The sequence below is a fragment of the Carassius auratus genome, chromosome 29 (genome assembly GCF_003368295.1).
Source record: "Carassius auratus strain Wakin chromosome 29, ASM336829v1, whole genome shotgun sequence".
NCBI lineage: Eukaryota > Metazoa > Chordata > Actinopteri > Cypriniformes > Cyprinidae > Carassius > Carassius auratus.
In genome coordinates, this window is record NC_039271.1 from 6,637,617 (window position 1) to 6,663,463 (window position 25,847).

General features: G+C 35.9%; 1 protein-coding gene across 2 annotated transcripts in view; it reads right to left on the reverse strand.

The window, feature by feature from the left end:
• Window positions 1-25,847, reverse strand: part of LOC113047912 (pleckstrin homology domain-containing family A member 5-like) — a 104,985-nt gene that overhangs the window by 47,334 nt on the left and 31,804 nt on the right. The window contains exon 4 of one of the 2 annotated variants that reach the window (XM_026209288.1): window positions 13,879-14,775. The exons of the other annotated variant lie outside the window; for it this stretch is intronic. Coding sequence (XP_026065073.1) covers window positions 14,772-14,775 — 4 coding nt within the window. The 3' untranslated portion in view covers window positions 13,879-14,771. Of the gene's footprint in view, window positions 1-13,878; window positions 14,776-25,847 lie in introns of those variants that run through there. 2 annotated transcript variants of the gene reach the window in all.

Consider the following 25,847-nt stretch of genomic DNA (forward strand, 5'->3'; position numbering starts at 1 on the left):
CGTGTAGTTGCACTGATGTTAAATGCCTGTACCTCTGCATCACTCAATGCTAGCAGCAATCCTGTTCTCTTTCTATGAAGCACACTTGCTCGTTATCCTGCGTGCAGTGAATCGCAGTGAACCTCGTCCTCCCGCTGCTCTGCTGTGGAGCCTGTGGTGAGAAGCAGGTCTGTCCGTGGGTGGATGAGTGGTCTCCTTCCCTCCGCTCAATCCTCTACGCCTACGCCAGCACTCATCTCTCCGGGACAAAACGCTGGTCACATTCAATGTGCTTTACCGGAGCAGGATTCTCCGAGTATCTGTCCGCTAATGTGCACGTTGAATATATGATTCAACACAAGCCTGTGCATCACAATGTCTCTGTTTCTACCGCTGGGAACAGTTTCTTTGAGCGAGCACATTCCCAGATTACATAAAGTGGATCCAGAGAGGTTGATAGCAATATAACCTGGCATCTTTCTATCTCTTCAATCATTCATGAGGTTTAAAGCCATGCACGTGGCCTCAGCATTCCCCTGCAACGCAGGGACTTAACAAACGCATTCACTTGCTTTACAGATGAGCCTCGTTCACAACATGTGGATTTTCTAACCCAGTTAAAGATTTCCAGTTAGCGCTTAATCCACAAATGACAAACTCTATCCCTCGACTCAAAAAAATGGTACAGTTGTAATGCAGCGGAGAGAAAATATACTCTGCAACCTAGTTAAACAGTTGCACAGCCTGATAGGAGCTATAAACACTACTAAAGTGTGAGAATTAACCTGTGTTAGTCTACAGATGTGTGTGGTTCCGGCCATTCACATGGCCGCTGTCCATTTGAGACGATCTGCACAGATTAATACTGCGCTGTGCTTTCACAGTTGGATTAGCTTCAGTCAAGCCATGCGATTGAGAGCATGGTAGCTTACAGTTGATTCTGCATTTGTTGCTCTTTCAGCAATAAATTGCTGCTGTAAATGCTGGTTATATTTAAGTCATAACACAAAGTTATTAACATTCCACACAGACAGCACAATGCTGGTGTTGTGTGAACAACCACCACAGACACTGAGGGGCACAAGTCCCCCCAATAATTAAAAATGGCCAAACAAAATGACATACTGAAGCCCTGCAGGGCTGACAAATGATTCATGATGCAACAGTGGAGAATGTTAATCAAATATCATCAAGGCCTGTCATATTTTTAATTTGCCAAAGATTAATCAATCACTGCCATCGACAGGAGACCTGCAACAAGGAGAATGTAAAAGTAGCTCACAAAACAGCCCATATCTCATAGATACAGATTCAAAATTTCTCCCAGAGCAGCATAACGAACAGTTAGTGACGGAAATGTAATGCATTACCGTTTGGCAACTTTTCCTCCGGACCACATTCACACTTCATAATTAAAACCTGACAACCGTTCCTCAAGTTCAGTGCGTCAATCAGTGTCTGCTCAAACGCTCACTAATGGAATTCATTTGCATGTTGTGAGCAGACGAATATTTAAATAATGAGCTAGCACTGCCCAAACATGTCATTTCCTCTCAGACGTCTGTAAGCAACAGACTGCAATCATACTGTATATATTAGTTTTGGGAGCACAAAAGATTTCAAAAATGGTTTCAGCATGAGAGGCCACATCCATTATGATCATTGTGAGTCCATATTTACATTCTGAAAAGCGCAATAAACTAGTGGTTGGCCGATATATCGGCAGATATTTGGCATTTTTCAAATATCGGCATTGGACAATATATTTTTCTGCTTGACCAATATGTTTGAGGTGGGTTATTTTCTTATTGTGCTGTATGTAAAATGACTGTTACCCTGGATTTAATTGAAAAATAGAATTCCCAATGCACACAAACTTCCCAGAATACTGAGTGCCCTGTTGGTTACAGTATTTACTTCCTTTTTAATTATATTTTAAATATTTGTTTAATTGTGAAAAATACTTTGTTTATTTTACACATTCATTTTTTAATCCATTGCCAAATTACAAAATTCCTGAATGAATAAAAAAAATGTATAATAATTATAATTGGAATAATTAAGACTGTCAAAAAAAAATAATAATATTGGTTGACCACTAAAATAAACATTCAGTTAGGTAATAGTCTTCTACAGTCAGAATAGAAATTCACTAACTGTTCAAATAACTAGAAGGTTTCAACACAAATTTTCTGCCGTTTATTTTGGACATGTATAACTTTGGTACTATCTTGAGACACATTATCCATAATCCACCCATCCTAAGCATGCATACTAAATCACACAAGAGGAAAAAGCCTCTCTCTTTCTTCTACTAAACACTCAAACACACACAGCTAAGCTCTACTAAACAAGTTTTGTTAATGATTGACTACAACACCAGCTGTTTTCAAGCAGTGCTTAATGTTCATCTTCATATGAGGGTCTGTTTTTAAGAATAAATCACTGCAATAATCGTAGATATTCCCAGCGATAATATCTTAAAAGCAAGGAAGCAACAATAGTCATCCATTATCATCATATCACTAGTTTTATGTAGATTTATGTACATTTCAATGTCACCCTACAACTAGAAAAATAAATACAGAAATATCTGTATAAATACATGCAATATCTTTAACTGCATTATAAAGGAGGACAAGATGACTGAAAAACTGCAGTTAAACACTGAATAATCACTGAATAAACAACCATCAAAGTTAACGGAGAATAAAATAAAAAAAACGTCCAAGCTCTACAAGTGAATAACATCTTGGCTCATTTAATTTTTTTCCTAAAAATCAACAAGTAAAAAGACTCAATTATGCTTATTTATAAAATCATATCAACATACAATAGAGTCTACAGTCATATTTTGGGATTTATAATGAGTTTTTCCTTCATGTATAGTGTTTGTAAAACCGATATTTAAGTTGCAGAGTCACTATGAAACTAAACCTGTAACTTTAGCTTCTTGCATTATTTCTTATGCAGAGAACAGGTTAAGTAAATATATGAATATGCAACGTAGTGCATTAATTTTGCAAAATGCTCCTCTTTAGTTATTTTTCTAGCTGACTAATGAGCTTATTCTGAGGAAAATGATTGTTACATGGAATTGTTTACAAGCTTTACATGTTTTTCTCAGTTTGAAAACCTGAATGAGCAATTACATGAGACATTTCAGTAAGTTACACTGTAGGCCATCTTATAATACACCTTTTGATGTTCATTCATGTTTATTTCATACTATATTAGTAAAGAGAAAGATATGATGGTGGTCACGGTCACCGCTTGAACTGATGTGCTAAAAACGATTGCTCATGCCAAATTAGAGAGCTAAATTTTGGTTTGAAATTTGGTTCGATATTTTGTCTATTAGAAGATAACCGATCATAAAGCTTATTGTGATTATTGGAGCATCAAGTGCACTACAAATATTATGAATTTCAAGCATTTACAGAACAAAGCATGTCTTGATAAGAAGCCATATCAGGATTGATTATAAACGATAATTCCTAACTATTATTGCTAATATCCACACAGCTGACAGCTTTAACTGTCATAGTTTGTTCAAGATGTGCCCGAAATAGACACTTTACTTTGTATGTCTCCCGCGTTTTCACAGTCTCTCATGCTGCCATAACTGGAGCTGCTTTAGCAGGTGTGACGTCAACACGGTGTCACGGTCTCAGTTTAGTACGTCAACATAACAAAAGATGTGATCACAAAACAAGCAAGAAAAAAGGCATTATGTGCACATTTTTAAGTCATATAACTACTTTTATATAGTCACCAGTGGTGATCTCAGCAAAAACAGTTTTAGGCACAGTCTGGAGCCCTGTATGTGTGTGTCCGTTCGCTGACACAGAGGATCCAGGACAGAAAAGGCATGTGTTAGACTGTACATTGATAGGTCTTCCTCTATTACCCGCAGCAGTAGCTCACGAGCACTGACTCCAGCGATGAAAAGACCTCTCTTGCAGGGTCGGGAGAGGCTAGGCATGCTGAAAGAATGAGGCCACTCAGCTTGATGGAGAGCGAGAGCTCATCTGTGCAGCATAATTGTGTGCTGCTGACTGCCATGTGCTGCACTCCGAGAGTGACATTGTGCTGGGCGGCAAAAAAACAAACAAAAAATGGCCCATTGTGTGCTGCTTCACAAGGCTGTCATACACATGCAATGGCCTTGTCGAGATCTGCCACTGTATCAAAAAGTATTATTAGTACGGTCAGATACCGTTAACATGACACGTCCATTAAGACATAACCCTACAGCGAGACTCTGTATGCCATCCGGCCTTCTGAACAGCCTCGGTTTTCTTGCTCAAGGGTCTGAAGTTTGGGTTGACCCCGTGGATTTTCAGTTTTACAGATTGGATGGAAATGCGGATGGGATTAGGTGAATGAATGCTTGCAAGCTACATAAACTCGAATTGGTCAAGTGGAGAATTCGGTACCATAATGATTCTTTCCCTAACACACACACACACACACACACACAAGGTACACAGTACGTCTTTGAACGAGTCAGCTGTGTGAATAATTCAATGACTCATTTATAAAGGCAGTATCTTGTTTTGGTCCAAAAGTGAATGATTCAAATGACTTATGCGTGAAGTCACTTGTTTCATTCCTGAACAAATTAGTGTTGTTAAATGAATAATAGAGTAACTAATTGAAAAGACTCACCTACAATGTCAATCACTTGTTCTATTCGTGAATGAATCAGTGTTGTTGAACTAACTGATTGAGTACATGATGTAGAAGATTCATTCACAAAGACAATAACATTCCATTTATGAATGAATCTGTGTCAGTGATTCAGTTTTTTTTTCTTTAAACGAACCATTTGGGTGAATGATTCAAATGACTCATCCATTAAGACAATAGCTCGTTTCATTCATAAATGAATCTGCTCTTCTGAAACCGATTGAGCCAATAACCAATCGGTTGGGTGGATAACTCAAAAGACTCACAATCACATATTAAATTCCTTAATGAATCAATGATGTTGTATATATAATTGAAGTGAATATTTAAAAGACTCAATCATACAGACAATTCAGAAATGAATCAGTGTTGTGAATGATTCAAATGACCTACTGGTGCAGAAAGAGTCATTGTCAAATCACCACTAATGCACAAAATGACAACAGTTTTAATGGCTAAGAGAATTTAGGCATGTTTACATTATTTTGTGAGTGTCAATTTCTATTACATTTAAATGTAAAAACCTGAGGCCGAAGTAGATAAATGACTAGCAAGAATGCTCATCCAGGATCGTGTCCTACTTGTGTAAATCATGTTAGGATATTGGCATTACTGCAAATTATACCTTTATTCCTCACTCTATGCTTCATTTGAGTGCACTATGTGGATGTACGGTGGTGTTTTATGAGCAATTTACATTTAATGCGGCTTCTGTCTTCGCACCCCCAATTCACCCTCAGGGATCAATAAACTACGTCTATCCCTCTACACAAGAAAACCCACGCTAAAGCACAGCATGGAAAATCAGGTCTGAAGGAATCCATCACTATGCTGGCTGACAACTCACTGACCGCTCCAAAAGATCAGGATTAAGACGTGTTTTTCAACACTAATTAAACACGGGGAAATCAACAGCTTCTGTTTGTGCTTTCCTAGTAATTTGGGAAAAGAAGGGCAGAGGGACAGAGTTGATACGACTGAGGCCAGAGAGATTAGAGAGACAGATTGGTGAAGGAAGCCTCGCCAGAGACGCTGATAACATGCCTCTGCTAGTTGCGAGATGAAAGGCGCCGAGATGGAACAGCTTTGCAAAGTGGCAGCAAGACTTAGATCAGGTCTGCGGAACGGATTCAGTCATTTCCGACTACCTGTGATGTGCAATGTGCACCGAGTGACACTGATACCCAACGGCATTAAAAAAAAGAGGTGCAAAACCAATGCATATTGTTTGTCAAGCTTGCATCAATCACGGAGATATGAATTATTGATGCATCACATTGATCCCGTCGCATTACCGAATCTGTCAGCATGACACCAATTACCGTCTCAAGAGCTGAGATGCTGCAACAAGAAACACGTATCTTGCTGTCAGCATGGTTTGAGTGGTGATGTAGCATTTATATATGAAGAAAGAGAACATGACGCAACCATTTTCTCCCTTGATGAATCATGCACCACGAGGCACTAAAAGCCGGGTTCACTGAAATAAACGATTTTATATATATTACATATCAGTGTGCATTTCATGAGGCTTGGCACTGTAATATCCTCACAGCTGAAAAAAATGATCCACAGCGCCATGATAATAATGACACGGTCGGCTAATATTAGCAATTATGTCGTGATGGATGAGTGTGTTATTGTAGGAGGCGACTGGGACCGATGTGCCAGCAGAACCCGAAATCAAAAAGTTCCCCTTTACTTATGCAAATCCTTGAAGACATGCAACATCTCCCTCAACGGCTCAATTAATGGATGTGATTTTAAACGATGTGTCTGCAAAGATGCCGCTGTTCGATGCCTTTGTTGTTGGCGAGGGAAGCGCTGTTCTCCCTCGGGCTCTGGGGAAATATATGAACTCTGCGTGAGTTTTGTCTCTTTGAGCTTTTATCGCTGATAAGAGGGAAAGAAACAAAGCAAGAAACCAGCAGAGGATTGCGATGCGAGTGCTGTGCTCACCTTGCCTTTGCTCTCCCACACTCTACGTCCCACTGAGGCTTTCAGACCGTCTGACAGGGGTGCGAATGGCTACATACCACCCCTAATGCGCTAAAACCCTCTGACAGAGAGGAGAATATGGACGAGTAGCGGAAAAAATGAAAGACAGTGAAGCAAGCTCTGAAATGCCCATGTTAGGCTAAGTCTGGCATCCCTTGGGATCAAGGCAGGGAGGCAAGTGGATGTTTCGGGATATTTAAAGACATTTTAAAGACATGCATGCTTAAAAGAAAAGCACCTGGGAGTTCAAACTCATGAAAACACTATCCGTTCATAATTGCATGATGGGACCAGGGCTGTTTTTTAAACTCCAGTTCAACTGCTGAATTTAAAAAAAATGATGGATGGATGGATGGATGGATTCAACAGGAAAGCAAACAGGAAGTAGAATTAAGATTAAATAAAATTCAAAGAAATTTTACTACAATAATAATAACAACAATAATATTAATAATAAGACGTAATAATAAAAAAAAAATCAACTGTCAATTTGAACTGTAGTAGTAAACTTTAAAAAAGAATTGCAAATGTTGTAAATGCAAAATGAAGTGCGATTTAAAAAAAATATAAATTAAGTTTTGTCAAGCAAAATGTTAAATGGTCACTGATTTTTCATATATAAAAAGAAAAATAAATAAAGCACAAAAAATAACTTTAATTAAATCAAATATAAATGTAAAAAAGAAATACAATAACAAGTGAAAAACTAATAATCCCGGTGCACATGGGTAACTCCAGCATGTTTTTGCCCACGTTTTAGGGTTTGTGACAGGCATCATTATCTCTCTGGAACAATCTCCTCTTCTACTTTTAGGTTTTAAATATCAGAATAACGAAAATAATATTGGGTTCATGCTGTTCTCTGCCAAGCCTTCAGCCCCCAATATGATGCAGGTGACATTATTCCTCCTCAAACAAGAATAACAAGCCTTACACACTATATCTGGCCTGATTTCTATCACACTTTTTTAGCTCCAGAGCAAACAGCAGTTTAGTGTGAGCCTCCAGAGAGACAGAATGAGCTCAGCGTCTCCCAAACACCTTTTTTATTTAATAATGATCTGACAAGGCGTCTCATTAGCAGCTTCTTCCTACGACTCGGACAGTTGCACGCGTTCATCGCTTTACAAAGCAGTGGGCTGCAATTCACCGTGGAGCAGGACGACTGCCTCGGACTAACACACGGCTTGTTATTTCCTTCTCAATAGGTGTTTTCTTTGTGCAACAGGTCGCTAGATCTTATAATTAGTCAGATTTAGGAAACTAGGCAAAGAGAAGCTAGTGTTTAAAACCTAAAAGTCCCTCAGGCTATGTAACGTGTGCTGAATATCTTCTGAAAGGGATTGGTGAGATAGGGAGAGATTTCGTCTGGGAGAACAGAGGAAGATCGGGCGTTGGACTGGTTTCAGATGTTATATAATGATAAACTGCAAACCTCACGTCTCTGTGACTTTAAGTACGTGCCGGTGCTTTTCACATGCACTTTTCCTGTTTTAGTGCATGTGCATGTTACTCACACTGAAGTCTTACTGTGAGTCACTGCTGAACAGCACAGGGGTCTCTATACAGTCAAGAATGAAAGACCCTGGAGGGCTTCACAGACTCACTGAAGGCTGATGCATGCTGGGAAATGATCACAATGAGATGCATGTATGTCGTTATGTATGGTTACGTATGCAACAGAACACTAGATAATCGTGTACTGCACAGTATAAACAATACATTTTAACAGTACGCAACATGTATATTAAGCATTTTGCATCAATAAACATATTGGATGGTATCATGCTACATAACTGTAAAATATGATTATTTCACATTTGTAACAATAATTGTAATAATAATACATTAAATAAATAGCAGTTTAATAATAAAACATTTAATTAATAATTTATATTCATAATTTTTGATGCAAAATATATATTTCTTTTATTTAATAATAATGGTAAATTACATTATTCATTAAAATTCTTTTAAATTCATTATTTCAAAAAATGCCATCCCAATTTATTTCACATTTTATTAAAAAACAACAACAATAATAATTACAAAAACAATAAATAGAATAATTTAAAGTTAAATGACTAATTTATTAATTTAAAATGGATAATCATTTTTGTAAATGCCTGCCCAATTCATATTTGTATTACATAATTATAATAATAATAATAATAATAAATGATTCATTAATTCATTACAAATTAAATAATAACAACAACAACAAACACCAATAAATTGAATATTAATTTGTAAATTAAATAATGGAATTATTAATTTAAATAAAAAAAACTTGATGGGATCATCAACATATTATATAGATCATCATACATTTTAAATCATTTAAATTATTTATTATAAGTTTGACAGCCCAATTCAGAAAAAAAAGAGCATTGCATTGTGGGGAAGTAGTACCCGGCTCTCATCTGACAAACCTGGCCTTACTGTACCTACTGGCAAAATCTTGTAGTATGGTTCAAAGTATGCAGGTATGCTATCATAATATAGTATGGTAGTATGCAAGTATGCTATTGGGAGCACAGTCAGCGCTTCAGTATCCTCATTCCAGGGTTGATGGATCTTTCTCTCTAGACTGATTCTGCTTGCAGGAGGTGTGTGGAGTTTCAAGAGCATGGCTTAAAAAGCAACGGCAGCACTATTGAATAAAAGAAACTCCTTTATGCATGTATCCTGGTAATCCATAAGCCTGTGAAAGTTCTACATCACTCCGTGCTTCTGCCCTCCTCAGAGTCTCAGTTACAGATAAAGAGAGACATTTTATATCGACAGTGACCAAAAATATTTTTCCTCTATCCAAAAGCTCAGCCAGGCAAACACACAGAGCTGTAAAGCCAAAATACAGCATGCAAAATAAGATGCCAGCAGCATTAAACAACTCAAATAGAATTGTGAAATTGATTATGATGAGATACAGGTAAAGACACACACATTTATATATGCATACACACTTACCGTACATGAGCACTTCAGGATAAATCCAGCAGAGATCGGTGTAACTTACACAACACACTCATGTGTGTGTGTGTGTGTGTGTGTGTGTAAGAGAGAGAGAGTGTGTATGTATGTCTAAACTGCCTTCACTGGCCCTCATCCATGACAAACCATCAACACTTCTGTTCCCTGACGTTTCTCCACAAGCAATGACAGAGAGAGAGAGAGAGAGAGAGAGAGAGAGATGTTGCTCTCACACAGCTGCTGCAGCGGCTGATCTCACTCTCTTGCTGGCTTTTAACTGAGCATGCTCAGAGCATTAGGTACAATTACACCAAGAACTAGTGTTTCATACACGTGCACCATACAATCATATATGCATGGTCTAAAATTAAGTTTTTATTCAACATGAGGTTAACAGAGCTATATTTTATATATATATATATATATATATATATATATATATATATATATATATATATATATATATATATATATATATATATATATATATATATATATAAACACCAGTTAGATTTAAATCAATATATATAATAATAATAATACAATCTCATATAATATAATACAATAATAATTCTGAATTTGGTTAGGATGATGACAGGTAATGATAATCTAAAATAATAAATCTTAATAAATAGAAATAAATTCATTATTATTTTAGATAATTTGTTTTATTTTTTTATATGGCATGATATAATATAATATGATAAATATATATATATATTATAAAACATTATAAAAATATTCAAAATGTCTGAATTTGTTAATGACGACAACAAAGGTGAAAATATAAAATGTTAATCATTTGTTTCCTTTCTTTACTATTATACAATAATAAAAAATAGCTACATTAATTTTGTAATAGAGACAATAAATAAATGACTTCATTTTTTTTCTTTTGGTGTACTAATAGAACAATTACTTAAAAACTACTTTCACTCATAAATGGCTAATAATAACTAATTATGAAGAAACTTCAATAGGACATTCAATTAAACATGACATTTTGAAGTAAAACAACCAAAATAGTATTTTCTTGTAAAACATAGTGCAATAATATCCAACTGCCATTTTTAAAAAGTTACCAGACAGCCATTTTAATTATTTACCAAAGCCAAATTTGACTCCTATTTTGTGTTTTATACCCTGTTTTCATGTGTACGTCCACTTTTTGCAGACATTGCTGACTCTTTAAGATATCTCAGATCGTCAGTAGTCAAGACTGAGGCTTTAGCAGACACTGTGGCACTCTGGATTGAGCTGTGAACAGCACATGGATTCGTTATTTAAATCAGCGCGTGTATTTGCATGAGTGAGCGAGCGTGTATGTGTTTGTGCCCGCGGCTCTGACCTGTCCTGCTCCAGTTCTGCTGGTCCCACAGCACTGGCCCTGGGCTCAGTATGGAGCTGCGAGCTAAAGCTAAACTCTCTGAAACTGGGGCACAGATTGATGACAAAGAGAGCGAGAATCATGGGTGAGTTCGAGAAGAGCCCTCCAAACACATGTGCATTCATGGCCAGATGTGACAGAGTCTCTGGATTCTTCACATGCACACATTCAGATGAACAACTGACGAGATCACAACAGCGCCCCCTATCTACTGCTCAACGAACTGCAACTCCTCAGGCCTGTGTCATCCAACTCATTAAAGCGTGTGATGAGTTTGTTGAATATAATGTTATCTTGTTTACTCTGTTGGTCTGGATGGCATGAGGCAGTTGGTGCTCGTTTAGGAAACAGGGTGCTTATGAGAAAGTTAAAAGCAGAAAAAATTGGAGACACACTGGCCGGAAAGCAAAAATAAATAAAAAATAACCTAATATGTATCACCTTGAGTTGTTAGTCATCATTGACTTCCAAAGTATGAAAAAAAAAAAACACTATGGAAGTCAAAGAGGACCAGCCTTTATTATTGTAATTATAAATGGTAAAACAAAATTCAGTAAAAATCGCAGTGGATTCAACTTAACATAGTAATATAGTATTTAGCCATTATGTGCTGCCATAGAAACAGACTCGGTTCTGACTCGAGAGAAAGTGAAGCGATCACAGTGAAACTTCTGTCGTCTCATAATTGCTGTAATTGCACACAACACTGCAGAGGTAATGTAAAATAAATAGATAAATCACAAAACTGTTATTTTGCAAACACAATTATCAGCTCCTGCCGTGTTATAAGAGTTATCTCTGTTGAGACACAAACATCGACAAACGTCATCATGTGAATCTGCAGCTGCCTTATTGCCATGGTGACCATTCATCTCACACACACACTCACACACTTACAGTAATACATTTTTCTATACCTCTGAATGTCTTTCATGCCTTAAACTGCTGTTTGAACTCCAGACAGTGTCTCTGGTGGCTATCAGTCGATCGGGCCACACACACACACACACACACACACACACACACACTCGCTCAAGCAGCATCTATCATCTTCCTGCAGCAGTATTACACAACAAACGGCTGGAGAGGAAGGAAGCGCTCCATCACCGCAGCACTGATTCACCTTACATACACTAACCAGGGAACCTGCCTGAGGTCACGACCTCTGGATAACTGAACTGTGCACTGAGAAGCTATGACCTTACCAGCACAGGGTTATTAGTTATATCCGAAAAAGCATTTTTCTTGCCCTTTTGAACTAGTCAATGTATTACGCAGACGTACTGTAGCATTCACAATGCAAAACTGATGAACTACGCTGTGAGCGACACTAGTAGACGTTACCTAATCATAAAACAGCAGATTATCTATAAGTGACGCATTTCCAAAGTGACTTTTCTATTCATTTGTGATTTGGCGGATAAGAATTTTTGACAACCATCCTGATTCAGATCGATTTGCTAATGAATCAGTTGTATTTACTGGATAAGGATTTTTAACAACCATTCTGATTCAGACTGATTAGCTAATGATTCTCTGAAAAGAACCGACTTATTGAGTGATGAATAAGCATTCTGACATTTCCATTCATTTGTGATAATAGGATATTTGACAACCATTCTGATTCAGACTGATTCAATGATAAATCATTCAGATTCACTTAAAAGAACCGTGCATTCCTATTGTAAGGTTTCTATTCATTTGGGATTACTGAATTAGGATTTTTTACAATCATTCTGATTCATACTGATTCGTTAATGAATCATTCAGATTCGTGGAAAAAACTTTGAATGCTGAATTCCCAAAGTGACTTTTTTTTTCAACTGTGATTGTTGAATAGTTTAGATGTTTCGATTCAGACTTATTTGTAAATGCATCATTTATATTTACAGATTAATTATTCATTTGTGACTGCTGGATAATAAATATTTTGATTCAGAGTGATTCACAAATACATCTTTGATTCATTGAACAGAAGAGATTGATTCCAATTGTGTCATTTCCATTAATTTGTAATTACTGGATAAAGATTTCTAACAACTATTCTGATTCCAACTGATTTGTTAATCATTCAAATCATTCAGATTCACTGAAATGAACCGACTCAAAAGAACAGATTCATTGAAAAGAACATATTCACTGAAAAGAACAGATTCACTGAAAAGAACCAACTCAAAAGAATAGGTTCACTGAAAAGAACCAACTCAAAAGAACAGATTCACTGAAAAGAACAGATTCACTGAAAATAACAGATTCACTGAAAAGAACCAACTCAAAAGAACAGATTCACAGAAAAGAACAGATTCACTGAAAAGAACCTACTCAAAAGAACAGATTCACTGAAAAGAACAGACTCAAAGGAACAGATTCACTGAAAAGAACCAAATCAAATGAACAGATTCACTGAAAAGAACCAACTCAAATGAACAGATTCACTGAAAAGAACCAACTCAAATGAACAGATTCACTGAAAAGAACCAACTCAAATGAACAGATTCACTGAAAAGAACCAATTCAAAAGAACAGATTCACTGAAAAGAACCGACTCAAAGGAACAGATTCACTGAAAAGAACAGATTCACTGAAAAGAACCAACTCAAATGAACAGATTCACTGAAAAGAACCAACTCAAATGAACAGATTCACTGAAAAGAACCAACTCAAATGAACAGATTCACTGAAAAGAACAGATTCACTGAAAAGAACCAATTCAAAAGAACAGATTCACTGAAAAGCACAGATTCACTGAAAAGAACCAACTCAAATGAACAGATTCACTGAAAAGAACCAACTCAAATGAACAGATTCACTGAAAAGAACCAATTCAAAAGAACAGATTCACTGAAAAGCACAGATTCACTGAAAAGAACCGACTCAACAATTCACCCACAAAATGGCTTGCAAAATTTGGCTTTTCAGAAGAACAACATCTAGCTGTTGAAATATTTGAGAGAAACCAGAAAACTGGCTATAAAAAAAAATTAAAAGTGTCTTTTCACCATAGAAATTTCCATGACTTCTCCAGACCTGAAAATTGCTTTCCTAATTCTAGGTTCTCTATGACTGCGGTGGGCCTGTTTAAATATAGAAATCTTAAATATGCAACAGCAAAACTGGCATGTTTATATCCAAAGACTAACCAGAGAATTGAAAAATCATCACATAAAACTAAATTAAGACTAAAACAAATTACAAATGGACTTTAAAGTGACAGTTCACCCAAAAATGAAAATATCGTCTCATTCATTTCCACTAATTTCTTCAAAATGTCTCAAGTAAAAATTATCATTTTGAGTTTTTAAACAACAAATGATGATCTAATTATTCTTTTTTGGTGGGGAAATGCTCCAAAAGTGCAGAACATGGTCCTTTTGTAATATTCTCTATGCAAGTGAATCATTACATCTCATGTAAATAGTAATCACACCCATTCAAACCCTATATTACAGCAACAATTGAAGCTCTTACTACCCACACTAACACGTCAACAAGTCCCAGACCAGCCGTACTAGCTGTCAGACAGTCAGAGCTCATAAAATCAAGGTGTTAAGGCACAAAAATACACACAAAAAACAGATGTGCTCTCAAAAACAATCCTGATGATCCAAAGCCTCTGTTTTCCGCTGTATCTACAACCCCAGAGCATTAAACACACACTAGCCTGTTCATCACATCACACTGCTGTCATACAAACAGACTGATTCATAATCAGTCTCATGGATAAAATAACAGATTGAGAATCTTACCTGCTCGGATGACGACGCGGTCGGGATGGACATGTGAAAGAGAGAAACACAGAGAGCGTTTGGTTAGTGCATGAGTCCTGAGAGGAAGGTGAGACTCAAATCAGCATCGCATCAGATCAACACTGCCCTCATCTGGACACGCAGATCTCACCGCAGTCATGTGACACATTCACATGTACAAATACAGCTGACAAGAACATGTGAGTTGTGTTTCCATGACCATCACACGAGGATAGTGCTGTCAGGTTGCTTGTATGCAGTTTTGAGGTGCTTTCTATGATATTTAGGTCTTGGGTTTCAATGCAAATCTAAAGAGTTAGATATCTAAGGTACACATTTTATATTATATTCTTAAATACAGTTTTAAATGTAATGCATTCTGAAAAATTAAGTGGCTAAATGAATCATTGATTTTTCATTGATGTTGATTTGGTTATAACAAGGTGAAACAAACAAAAATGATGCCAAATTGCATTTTGAATGTATTTTAATGTAGTAGAATTAGGTCAATTAAAGTGAATTAAAATTCAAATAAACTCCAAATAATTTTTTTTATAACTCAGAATAAAAAGATTTGTTTACATTAAACATACATTTATTATATTTATGACAAACGTTTAAATATAATTAATAAAATAATTTAAAATACTATTTTATAATATATAATCATCATCATGTTTTAAAGAATTTAATAATTGAAAATTATTTTTTTTAATTATTTATTTGAAAACTAATGCAGAAAAACTTTAAATGCGGTCCTGATAAAGCCAGATATCATATACATAAAAATAGTTTAAATTCTAATGCATTCTGGGAAATGAAGTGCATATATTAATATTTTTATATTTTCATCACTGATTTCCAATGGAATTACATTTTGAATGGATTTAAACATTTTAAAACAGCAATGCGTTCATTTGTAGCTAAACAGAGTAATACAATTAGATACATTAATAAAAGATAGAACATGCACATAAGGGATTCAGAGAGGTTTTACTATCTTGTTGATCTGTTTTTGGTTTTCCCAATCGGATTAGGAGCCAGATAAAAAGGAAAATCATGCCCTCTGCTGGACAAATGCTGTCATCTGAGACAGATTTGATAGCAGAAAGATTTAGACACTTTGCATACAATCATTTACTGTCAAAAACTCTGTTAAACCTTGCTCTTTAAAAAGATATTTATCGGTGTGGATGCAGCATCATGCAATAATTCTTCCTGACAGAAATGACTTGTTAAGATGGAGAAATCCTCAGGATTGTTGATGTGCAATGATTTCCCGTTTCAAGCAGGTGGAGTGGGACCTTGCTTGGTCACAGCAGTGTAAAATCTGCTCAAAATGAGCCAACTTCCTCCTCCGCAGGTTTAGTCAAAGATTACAGCACTTCTGCCAGTGATTTAGAAGACCCTCCTCCTGTGATTTCAGACTGAATCACATTTTCACTGAATCTTTCTGGGAGTCTGAATCATTTTATTTTTGTCAACCGTACATAAAAGGATCGTTCAACCGACACACACATTTCCCATCACACCCTGCAGACTGCGGAGAGAACAGCTGCTCAGGACAGTCGAAACGTGTGCCAGACTAATCAAGCTAAATGAGCTGTGCACTCATAACACACAACAGCAATGCATGCTGGGAAAACAACACCACAGAGACATTCAGTCTTCAGTTTGACATGGTTTGCGGTAGGCTTTTGATGAAATGTCCTTGCCAACTCCATGTCTGTAGCATGATATAAATGCATCATATTTACATACATTATAAAACAATGCATAACCAGTATTTTAAGGCAGCGTGTGTGCGCTCCTGACAGGAAAGATGTTCCAGAAGAAACATTATGCTGATGTCAGGTGTAAGATATATGATGATGCAACGCGCTGCATGCATTTGTCAAAGAGAAGACAATCCCAGAATGCATTGCGATAAAAATTAACCCAAGATGGTTAATTTTAATCTATCAAAAATAGTAATATCTATTTAAAAAAAGTATTAATTACTTTTACGTAATATGTAGAGCATCTCAAATCAGTTTCATTTCAGTTTTGTAATTTTATAAAACAGATGCTTGTTTCAGCACCATTTGCTATTACAGTATATCATTATTTTGATTTTATATTTTGATTTTATTTTTAGTAATTTTGTTGTATGCTTTTGCCATTTTTATTACTTTTTGTTTGTCATTTTAGTTTGAACTTGAAATCAATTCATACATTTGTAATTTTATATTTGTAATATAAAACCCTTATTATTATTGTTAAACACTCAATTTATTTTACAATATTATTTTGTTTAATATTTTAATTTATTTACAATTAAATTTGCTATATAATTTTTCTTGTTTAATTAATTTATTATTTTATTTTTGTTTTTGTTAAGTTTTTATTTGTAATTTATTTTATTAATATTTTTGAACTGATCTTTTGTCACTTTTTGAATCTCATTCCCTAAAAAACCCATCCCAAAACTGCAGGAGTGACATATCCATCACTAGTTTCAACACAGTGATTGAAAACCAAATAGTTGAATTGCAACATCTTGCACAGTCTCTCTCTCCGTCACGATTGCATAACAGAGTTTGTACGAGATGAATGTACTTGTGCATGCATCAGAGGGAGGTCAGCATCGGGTGACGGGGTTAATATCTGCTCGGAGCAACTAAACACAAATGCTTGAGTGATTTAGCTCATTTGTGTGGGGATCTGCCAACTGCACGTCTTGTGAAATGTGGGCAGATTCCTGGAAAACCTAGTGCACGAAACAAACATCAATAACCATAACGTAGTGAGTAATTCTCCTTTCAATCCATTCTTGGTTTGAGATGCAGAATTAAATTGTGTCATTTCATAACAGACTCCATCTTTCATCCGGCCGTTTTAAACGAGCGGTTACAAGAAATTGAAACAGCCATTCAGTTATTACAGCAATAAAGTTGCTTAATCATAACACCGAGCATGATTATTATCAGATTTTATGATTAGAGTACAATCGTCTCTGATGACCATCCCCACAGAAACACTAAAATGATTATGTTACGTAAATAAGTCTAATACGAATCTGTTTATACAATTTATCATATGATTCTATCTTGAACGCCTCTAATGTCACTTAAATGAACATTCAGAGTGTTTTAATGCACGAAACAGACTCGCAAAATCCCTGAGACAAAACCAGAGTCGTTCATAAACCTGTACCAAACCAATCCTCCCCTTTATAATGTCGATAAAAAGTAGAAACATCAAAACAAAACAAAATAAAGCAACTGGAGGGGAAGCAGCGGAAAAATAAGAAACCGGTCTGCAAACATTGCTCGCCTCTGTGTTGTTTACAAAGGCAAAGCCTGCGTAGTACTCTCGTCTCATGCACATGTGTTGACTAGTTAACAGTGTGTGTGTGTGTGTGTGTGTGTGTGTGTGGATCGACCCAGTGCTCTGGGATTACAAACTTGGCTGGCACGTTGAAAACAGCAAGAGCTGCTCATCAGCTCAAACACATGGTGAGGAAAAACAAACATTTAGACGTGAAATCTGATTATAATAAGTATAATACTAAGTGTAATAAAAATAATTATTGTTATTATATTTTTCTTAAATATGCACTTTGTTTTAATGTGAAGTTTTACAATAGTAGTATATCTAGTTAATAAAAAAATAACTTTACTTAAATGCTTTTCTTTTTCTAAAGTTTTACAATATAACTTTTATTTTTAATTTTATTAATAGTAGTAGTAATATGTATTATTATTATTTATAGTCATATTGATATGATCACAAACTTGTTTGGCATAAATAAATAAATACATAAATATATTCACAGGTTTTATTACAAAAACTGAAATGTATTTATTTATTTAACATTTTTAAGCAAATACATCTTAAGAAGGATTTTTGATTGATGTCTGGCTCAGCGTTCAGACAACCCACACGATAAAGTTAAAAAGCTAAAATAAGTTCAATTAAAATAACCCACTATGTTAAAATATGTAGTTTTGCATATTCATATACGAATTCCAACCAACCTGTTATTAACCGTTTAACAACCACGCCGCATGTTCATAATCACTATACATCAGTCTAAAGCATTTTCTTCAGCAGTCTGCTGTAAGTAAAGAGCTGTATGCTTCAGTACGCTTCACCCATCAGAAGGCGACAAGTGCAATTCAGATCAAACAACGTCTAAAATGGTTTCAATACAGTTTTATTTATTTATTTATTTTTGCAGTACCAACACATTGAACGTTATAAGTTACATTACTTTTGTGAGGTATAATTGAATTGGTGCCACAATGGCGCCCTCTGGCTTCCTGTATGAATGAAAAATTTCACTACATGTGATTATAGTGCTCCGAGATGCTCACACCACCCTATTTTGGGTAAAAATTGAAAAGATAATCTAAAGAAATTAAGTAAACGTATGCAGTGTACAGTAGAAGGTTTTTCCACCTTCAAGTTGTTTTTATTAAATAAAAAAACCTCATATACACATACCTTGTCATTTCTATCCTTAATGCATTTATCTTTCAATAAAGAAATCAAAAACTAACACTCAATATTGTGGCAGTTTTACCTCCGAGGTATCAAAAATGGTATCAAATACAGATGTTTCTCAAGGTGTCGCATCAAATTTGGAAATTACAGTATCGTGTCATTACATGGTAACAGGGATGTGCACTACGACGAATTTCTCTGACGGAAATTTTGTAACTGACTAGTCTAAAAGTAAGCAACCTTTAGAAGAGAGAAAATCCTTGTGTGCTTATGTGATCCATTTAAAATACTCAATCTATTAATTACAAACTCAAATAATTCTAGATAAAATTTTATCAGAAATATTAGTATTTTCTATCAAATGGTTGAAATATACAAAAAAATGAATGAAATATGACGGCAACAAAAACAGAAGACGGGCTCAATGAAAATGCAAATTCACTCTCTGACAGTAGGTGGAGCTTTTGTACAAGCAGAACTAGAGTGATTACAATGGTTACTCCTGTTAACTAAGCAGAACTGTACACTATTTTATTAGTTAAGGGAAAATGTCAAGGAAAACTTCAGTTCCCCTTCATTTCCTCTAACCCTAGTAAATTCGCTCAGCCACCTTGCTAGTTTTCATAGAAGAAATTTCTCTAAGCTCGCAGTGTGACAAGAAAACGCATGCATGCAAGGTCTGAGATAAAATTAATTGGTTTTCCACTCAATATAGCCGCTCTTAAAAATAATGATTAAAAAAAAAACGTAACACTGAAAAAATTTTAGGGCTGTGTGATATTGAAGAAAAATGCTATACCTTGTTAAATTATGCAATATTCAATATGCGATGCGATATTGACAAGTGTAAAATCAATTAAAACAATTTTCAAATATTTTAAAATTAAAATGATAAATATGATTAAACAAGTAAACACAGTATAAAAAGAAAGAAAGAAAGAAAGAAAAGAACAAGGACACAAATTACAAGCACAGACAAAAACTAATATTCAGGTACAGAAACATAATTCAGTGTAAAATAACACTGCATAGTGTTCACTGTATGAATTAAATTTAGACTAATCTTCATTAAAGCTGTGTTTTGTTGCTTGATTAAGATTAGTGACATATTCAGCAACACGTATCTACAGGCTGCTGTCCCTTTAAGACAGACGCGTGTCAGACAGCAAGACGAGACGACGAAGTTGTTTTCTGCAACTTACTGCACTTAACTCTTTTTAACATCACGCAATTCTCTGCTTTATGCATCGACCTAAAACTTTGACCTTTAGCAACCTTTTGATTTAATTAGCCTATTATTAAAATGATTCAGATATCGCATGCCATTGCGATATCCATATCGCGTTATTTACATTTGCAATATTTCGATAGAAATCGTGCAGTCCTAGTCCAAATTGTCATTTTATAATTATCATCCCTAGCATTGAGACGGCCATCAGAAACTGCCCGACAACATGGTGCAGGATTGAACATGGTGGAAGGTCGTTTCACACAGTATCACAAACACACGAACACACATGCTAGTGTCTGGCTGTTCCTCCATGAATAAGAAGACACTGAGCCAAATGCCAGAGCAGACTCCTTCTCTAATGACTCATCTGAATCAGATTCATGTGGGGTTTTTTTTTTTTTTTTTCTATTTATCATCTGGAAAATTATGCAAATATTGAAAAAGCAAGTAACATCTGATGCAAGATTTGCAAGTAGCAAAGTAATCCAGAAGCAGCTGTCTGGAGGAACAACACAAAGACGAGCCATCGCTGCTGCAATCTACGGCTGTACAACATCTCTGAACCTTCGTCATGGACTCAAAGAGTTGAGCAACAACCGTCTCGCTCTGTTTTCACGGGTGGGGAAAGGTAAAGAATGCAGAGCGCTTGTCTAATTTAACACACGGGGTATATATAGATGAGCACGTCTCTCCTTTCAGCGAGATTCCTCAAGCTAGGAAAGCCTGCAGAACACGTACACACAATAACTCACGCAAAGACTCATAAACATGTCTAGACGCATTTTGAAACAGAGCTGCAAAGGTGGCGAACAGGTTGAGCGAGTGTGAAGTTTTCTCGAGAAAACTCCATGTGAACTACAGGATGAAAGCGAAGGGATTGAAAGCCAGGGCTCCCTCGATGCTCGCCACCACTTCAACAATAAACACATTTCTATGACACAGCAGTGCTGAAAAACCATCTTATGAAAAGCCAGAGCAGAGCAGGCCAGAATCACCCCACCACCCTTTAGGAATGTGACAGCGGACGGCAAAGCCTTCCCGAGCTGGAAACCTGACAACGACTCTCAAACTACAAGCCAATCGCACAGAGCGGGTGAGGCACGCTACACGTGGGTGGAACGAAAGCTCTCGATGGAAACAATAACACATGAAAGGGCACTGCAAGAGATGCTGGGACCAAAACACACACACAAAAAAAAAAAAAAAATCACACTGAGCGGAGGAAGAACATACCTGAAGAAATAACTGATATACTTAAAAATCTGATGTATGGTGGCCTCCGAGAGTATTCGAACACTTAAGACGCTTAAAATGCTCGAAGGTCTTTGCATTATCAAATAATAATTAAATATTAATTTATTTTTCTTAAATGTGGCATATCACATATATATACACATATACATATACATGCTTCTCTTGAAAAAAATCACTAATGCTCAAAGGCAGTTATATGAACAAAGACACAGAAAAACAACATTGTATATCAATATAACAATATTATAATTATTTAAAATATTTCTTCTATTTAATACATTTTAACATTAAATACACCTGATTTTTTAAAGCAGTTGTCCTGGAAAGTGAAAACTTACACTTTTTCAATATGTTTTTATGAATGCAAAGTTCAGTAGAACAGCATTTATTTGACAACATTTTATATTGTCTTTAGTGCTACTTTTGATCAATTTAATGCGTCCTTGCTGAACATAAGTATTAGATTTCTTTACAAAAAATAAAAATGTATACACGTATATTTAATGTTAAAATTATTTATTTTATAGAACTACATACTTTGCAAAATTATATGTTATATTATTCTGTAGCATGGTTTTATTTTTTTTTATTTTTTGTAATATTTTATATATTTTGTGACATCACGTGTGACTAATGCAACCAAATACTTCTTAGGATGACTATAAATAAGAATAAGAATGATGAAAGTTGTTTTTCATTTGAAGCAACAAGAAACACAAAAGCTTCCTGGTGGATGTTTCAAAGAGCAAACGGATGCTAAAAGCAACTACCAGTTTGTCCAGAGATTCACGGTACGTTCGTGTCAGAAGAATGTAATTTATGCAGATGACCATCACCCAGAAAAGTGAGAAACTGGGGACTTTTAGCCTTGACTCACAAGTTTGTGTGTGCGGTATTGATCGTGACTTCTAATTGCGAATGCTAAAGATATGATTTAGTATGGTTGCATTCTGTGTACCGTTGATGAATAATAGCCATAAAGCTTGCCGAAAATTACTACTCATGCGAAGTGCTAGGCCACAACTCTGAACCTAATTGTGCAGATCTGAATAAAAGTAAAAGACTGTCGCAGGCGTTTAAGGACAACCACATGTGAGCAAGTGATGACATGAAATAAACATTTTCTTATTCTTCTGCACACACACACACACACACACGTCTGCTAAAGTGGAAGAAACACTGAATATTAAACAGCTCCCTCCCTCAGCAGTATGAATGGAGGAACCATTAGCATAATGAGGGTTAAGAGGACATATTTACACTTTAAAGCATCTTATTTTCCCCCTGATGTCCATTTAGAAAGTTAGTCAAGGCTTCACGCACCAAAAACAATCATAATGGATTATAATTACACAGACTGGCCATTATTAATATAAATGAGCTACAGCTTTTAAAATATATATATAAAAATAATATTATTTTACATATATAGACTGATGATATTTTACATATTTTGACATTTAAGTATTTGTATAATAATATTATTAAATAATATTTTTACTATAATTTAATATAAATTATTTTCCAGATATTATTTGTAATAATATACAACCTTTTTTACATTTTCAAAATTAAATGCAGTTTATATATTCAATATGGTTTTTGCAGTTTTTTTCTACTTTAAAATTAAAATCACAATTTTGCATCAGCAAAATAACTGCATACATAAATACTTCATATAAATTGCCCTACTCAGACGGACGGCTGAAGAGGCTGAACACTGAATAAGTGAGAAAAAAAGAACAGCTTTCTCTATTTTTTATCCTTTAATAAAACGAAAAAGCCCCTGGCAGCAGTGATTGTCAGACTGGATGCTGTCTGTGAGCCGAGGGCAGTCCTAGAAAGGACACGCGTCTCTTCATCTGTCCTTGCTCCTGCAACACATGGCCACAGCACAGGGCAGCTGGGACACTATAGCCGGGGCCCATGGGCCCCCGAAGGGTCCGATCCATGGCCTGCGACTGCCTCGTCGCTCATGAGCTGCGTGATGAGCCACGTTCCCTCAAGCAACATCCATCTGTTGCCGCAGGGAGCATGAAGTCTGTGTGATCTGCAGCAGAGAGCAGCCTTCTGCTAACGTCTGTATCCACACACACAGTCTAGATTTCATTCCTTTGAGTACTGCTCCTCTGATAGCTTTGTATGACACAAAATCTCTGTATATTACATTGGCACCCCAAACCATCACTGACTGTGGAAACTTTACACTGGACCTCAAGCAACGTGGATTGTGTGCCTCTCTTCTCTTCCTCCAGACTCTAGGACCCTGATATCCAAAGGAAATGCTAAATTTACTTTCATCAGAGAACATAACTTTGGACCACTCAGCAGAAGTCCAGTCCTTTATGAAGCGAGACGCTTCTGATGCTGTGTGTTGTTCAAGAGTGGCTCGACACAAGGAATGCGAAGCTGAAACCCACGTCTTGCATACATCTGTGTGTAGTGGTTCTTGAAGCACTGACTCCAGCTGCAGTCCACTTTTTGTCTCCCCCACAGAGGGTTTTTTTAGTGAATTAATAAAATAAATAAACGTTTTGATGATATTCTAATTATATGACAGCACCTCTTTAAATTTGTACATTAAAAAATATATATTTTCAATAATATTTGTATACACACACACACACACACACCGATATTACAATGAAACGATTCTCAAACAATTAACTGAAACAGTTCAAACAGATTCAACAAAATGGATCAAACTTATGAACTCAAGACAGTAAGTCTTCCTAGTCTTTAGAAAACCTAAAGTTCAAATAAAAAGTGCACAAAAATTATTGTAACAAATTTCAATGTACACAATTAGCATTATCTGATGTGGTGTAGGCAACCTAATAAGTTGAATTTGCCATTGTGATGGGGCAGGGAGCAGAACTGCCTCATTTTGCTGCTGTGCACTCATTATTTTGGCCAAAGTCATTTGCATTAGCTGTGGAAAGCATTAATCTCTTTAGCCTTCAAAGGCCGGATCCAGGTCCCAGACCTCCTCTATGTCACTACACTCTCAATGTAATGTGAAATCCCTAAAAAAAAAAAAAAAACTATTTTCTCTCTTCATTCCGTTTCTCTCTCAGCCGGGGCCTCAGGGCACCAAGGGGACCGGCAGGACGCCCACACACACACAAACACACTCACACGAACACCAATGAGACTCCGAGACACAGCGCTGAATATAAATTCATACATGTAAAACTCTTCAGATAATTGAGTGACAATCTGTTATGACAGAATGTGCCTTTCGCTAAACAGTCAAACCTGAAGAGACATGAGTGGTTTTATGAAGTTTATTTATATAGCACATTTCGTACACAATGGTAATTCAAAGTGCTTTACATAAAACAAAGTAAAATAATTATGAAGAAAAATTATAAAAATAAACTCCTCGTTTTGTGTGAACCCTTGGTATTTCTAACTGACTCGATCCTAGTGATCTGAGTGCTCTGTTAGGTTTATATTCAGTGAGCATATCTGCAATATATTTCAGTCCTAGGTCATTTAGTGACTTATATACAAGTAAAAGTACTTTAAAAACAATCCTAAATGTAACTGGAAGCCAGTGTAAGGACCAGAGAAACATAAAATCCAGATTTGTGGTTATAAAGTCATTGATTAGAAATGATTTATTTTTTAGTGAGCGAATGTTTAAAGATGCTATCTTGATTGCAATGCTTTGGGTCTTTACATCAATCTAAGTTTGTTTCATAACAGGCCACAGATTAAATGAGTTTGCCCTTGGGCTTGAGAGTTAAATAACAATTGCTGGGAAAAAAATAAGAAATAAAAATGGCTAAAGTTGCTTTATCCAACACTGAATATCATGACCACTGGACGGCAAGCCATCAGAAAGAATGGTGCAAGATGTCGAGCCAGTATAAACAAAGTGCCCTATTTTTGTAATCCAAACCTCACCGAGCCTGCAAGGTTGATCAGACACTTTGCAAATATCACTAAGTTTTCTGGTGGCTGCTCGTTTGTTTTGCTTTTCCACAACTGTTAATGTCTCTGCTATCTAATTAAGTTCAAATGAAGGCCGATCCTTTATCCCTCGCACCTTCCCATAGTCAAAACATCAGATTACTTTCGTTAAGGATTGAGC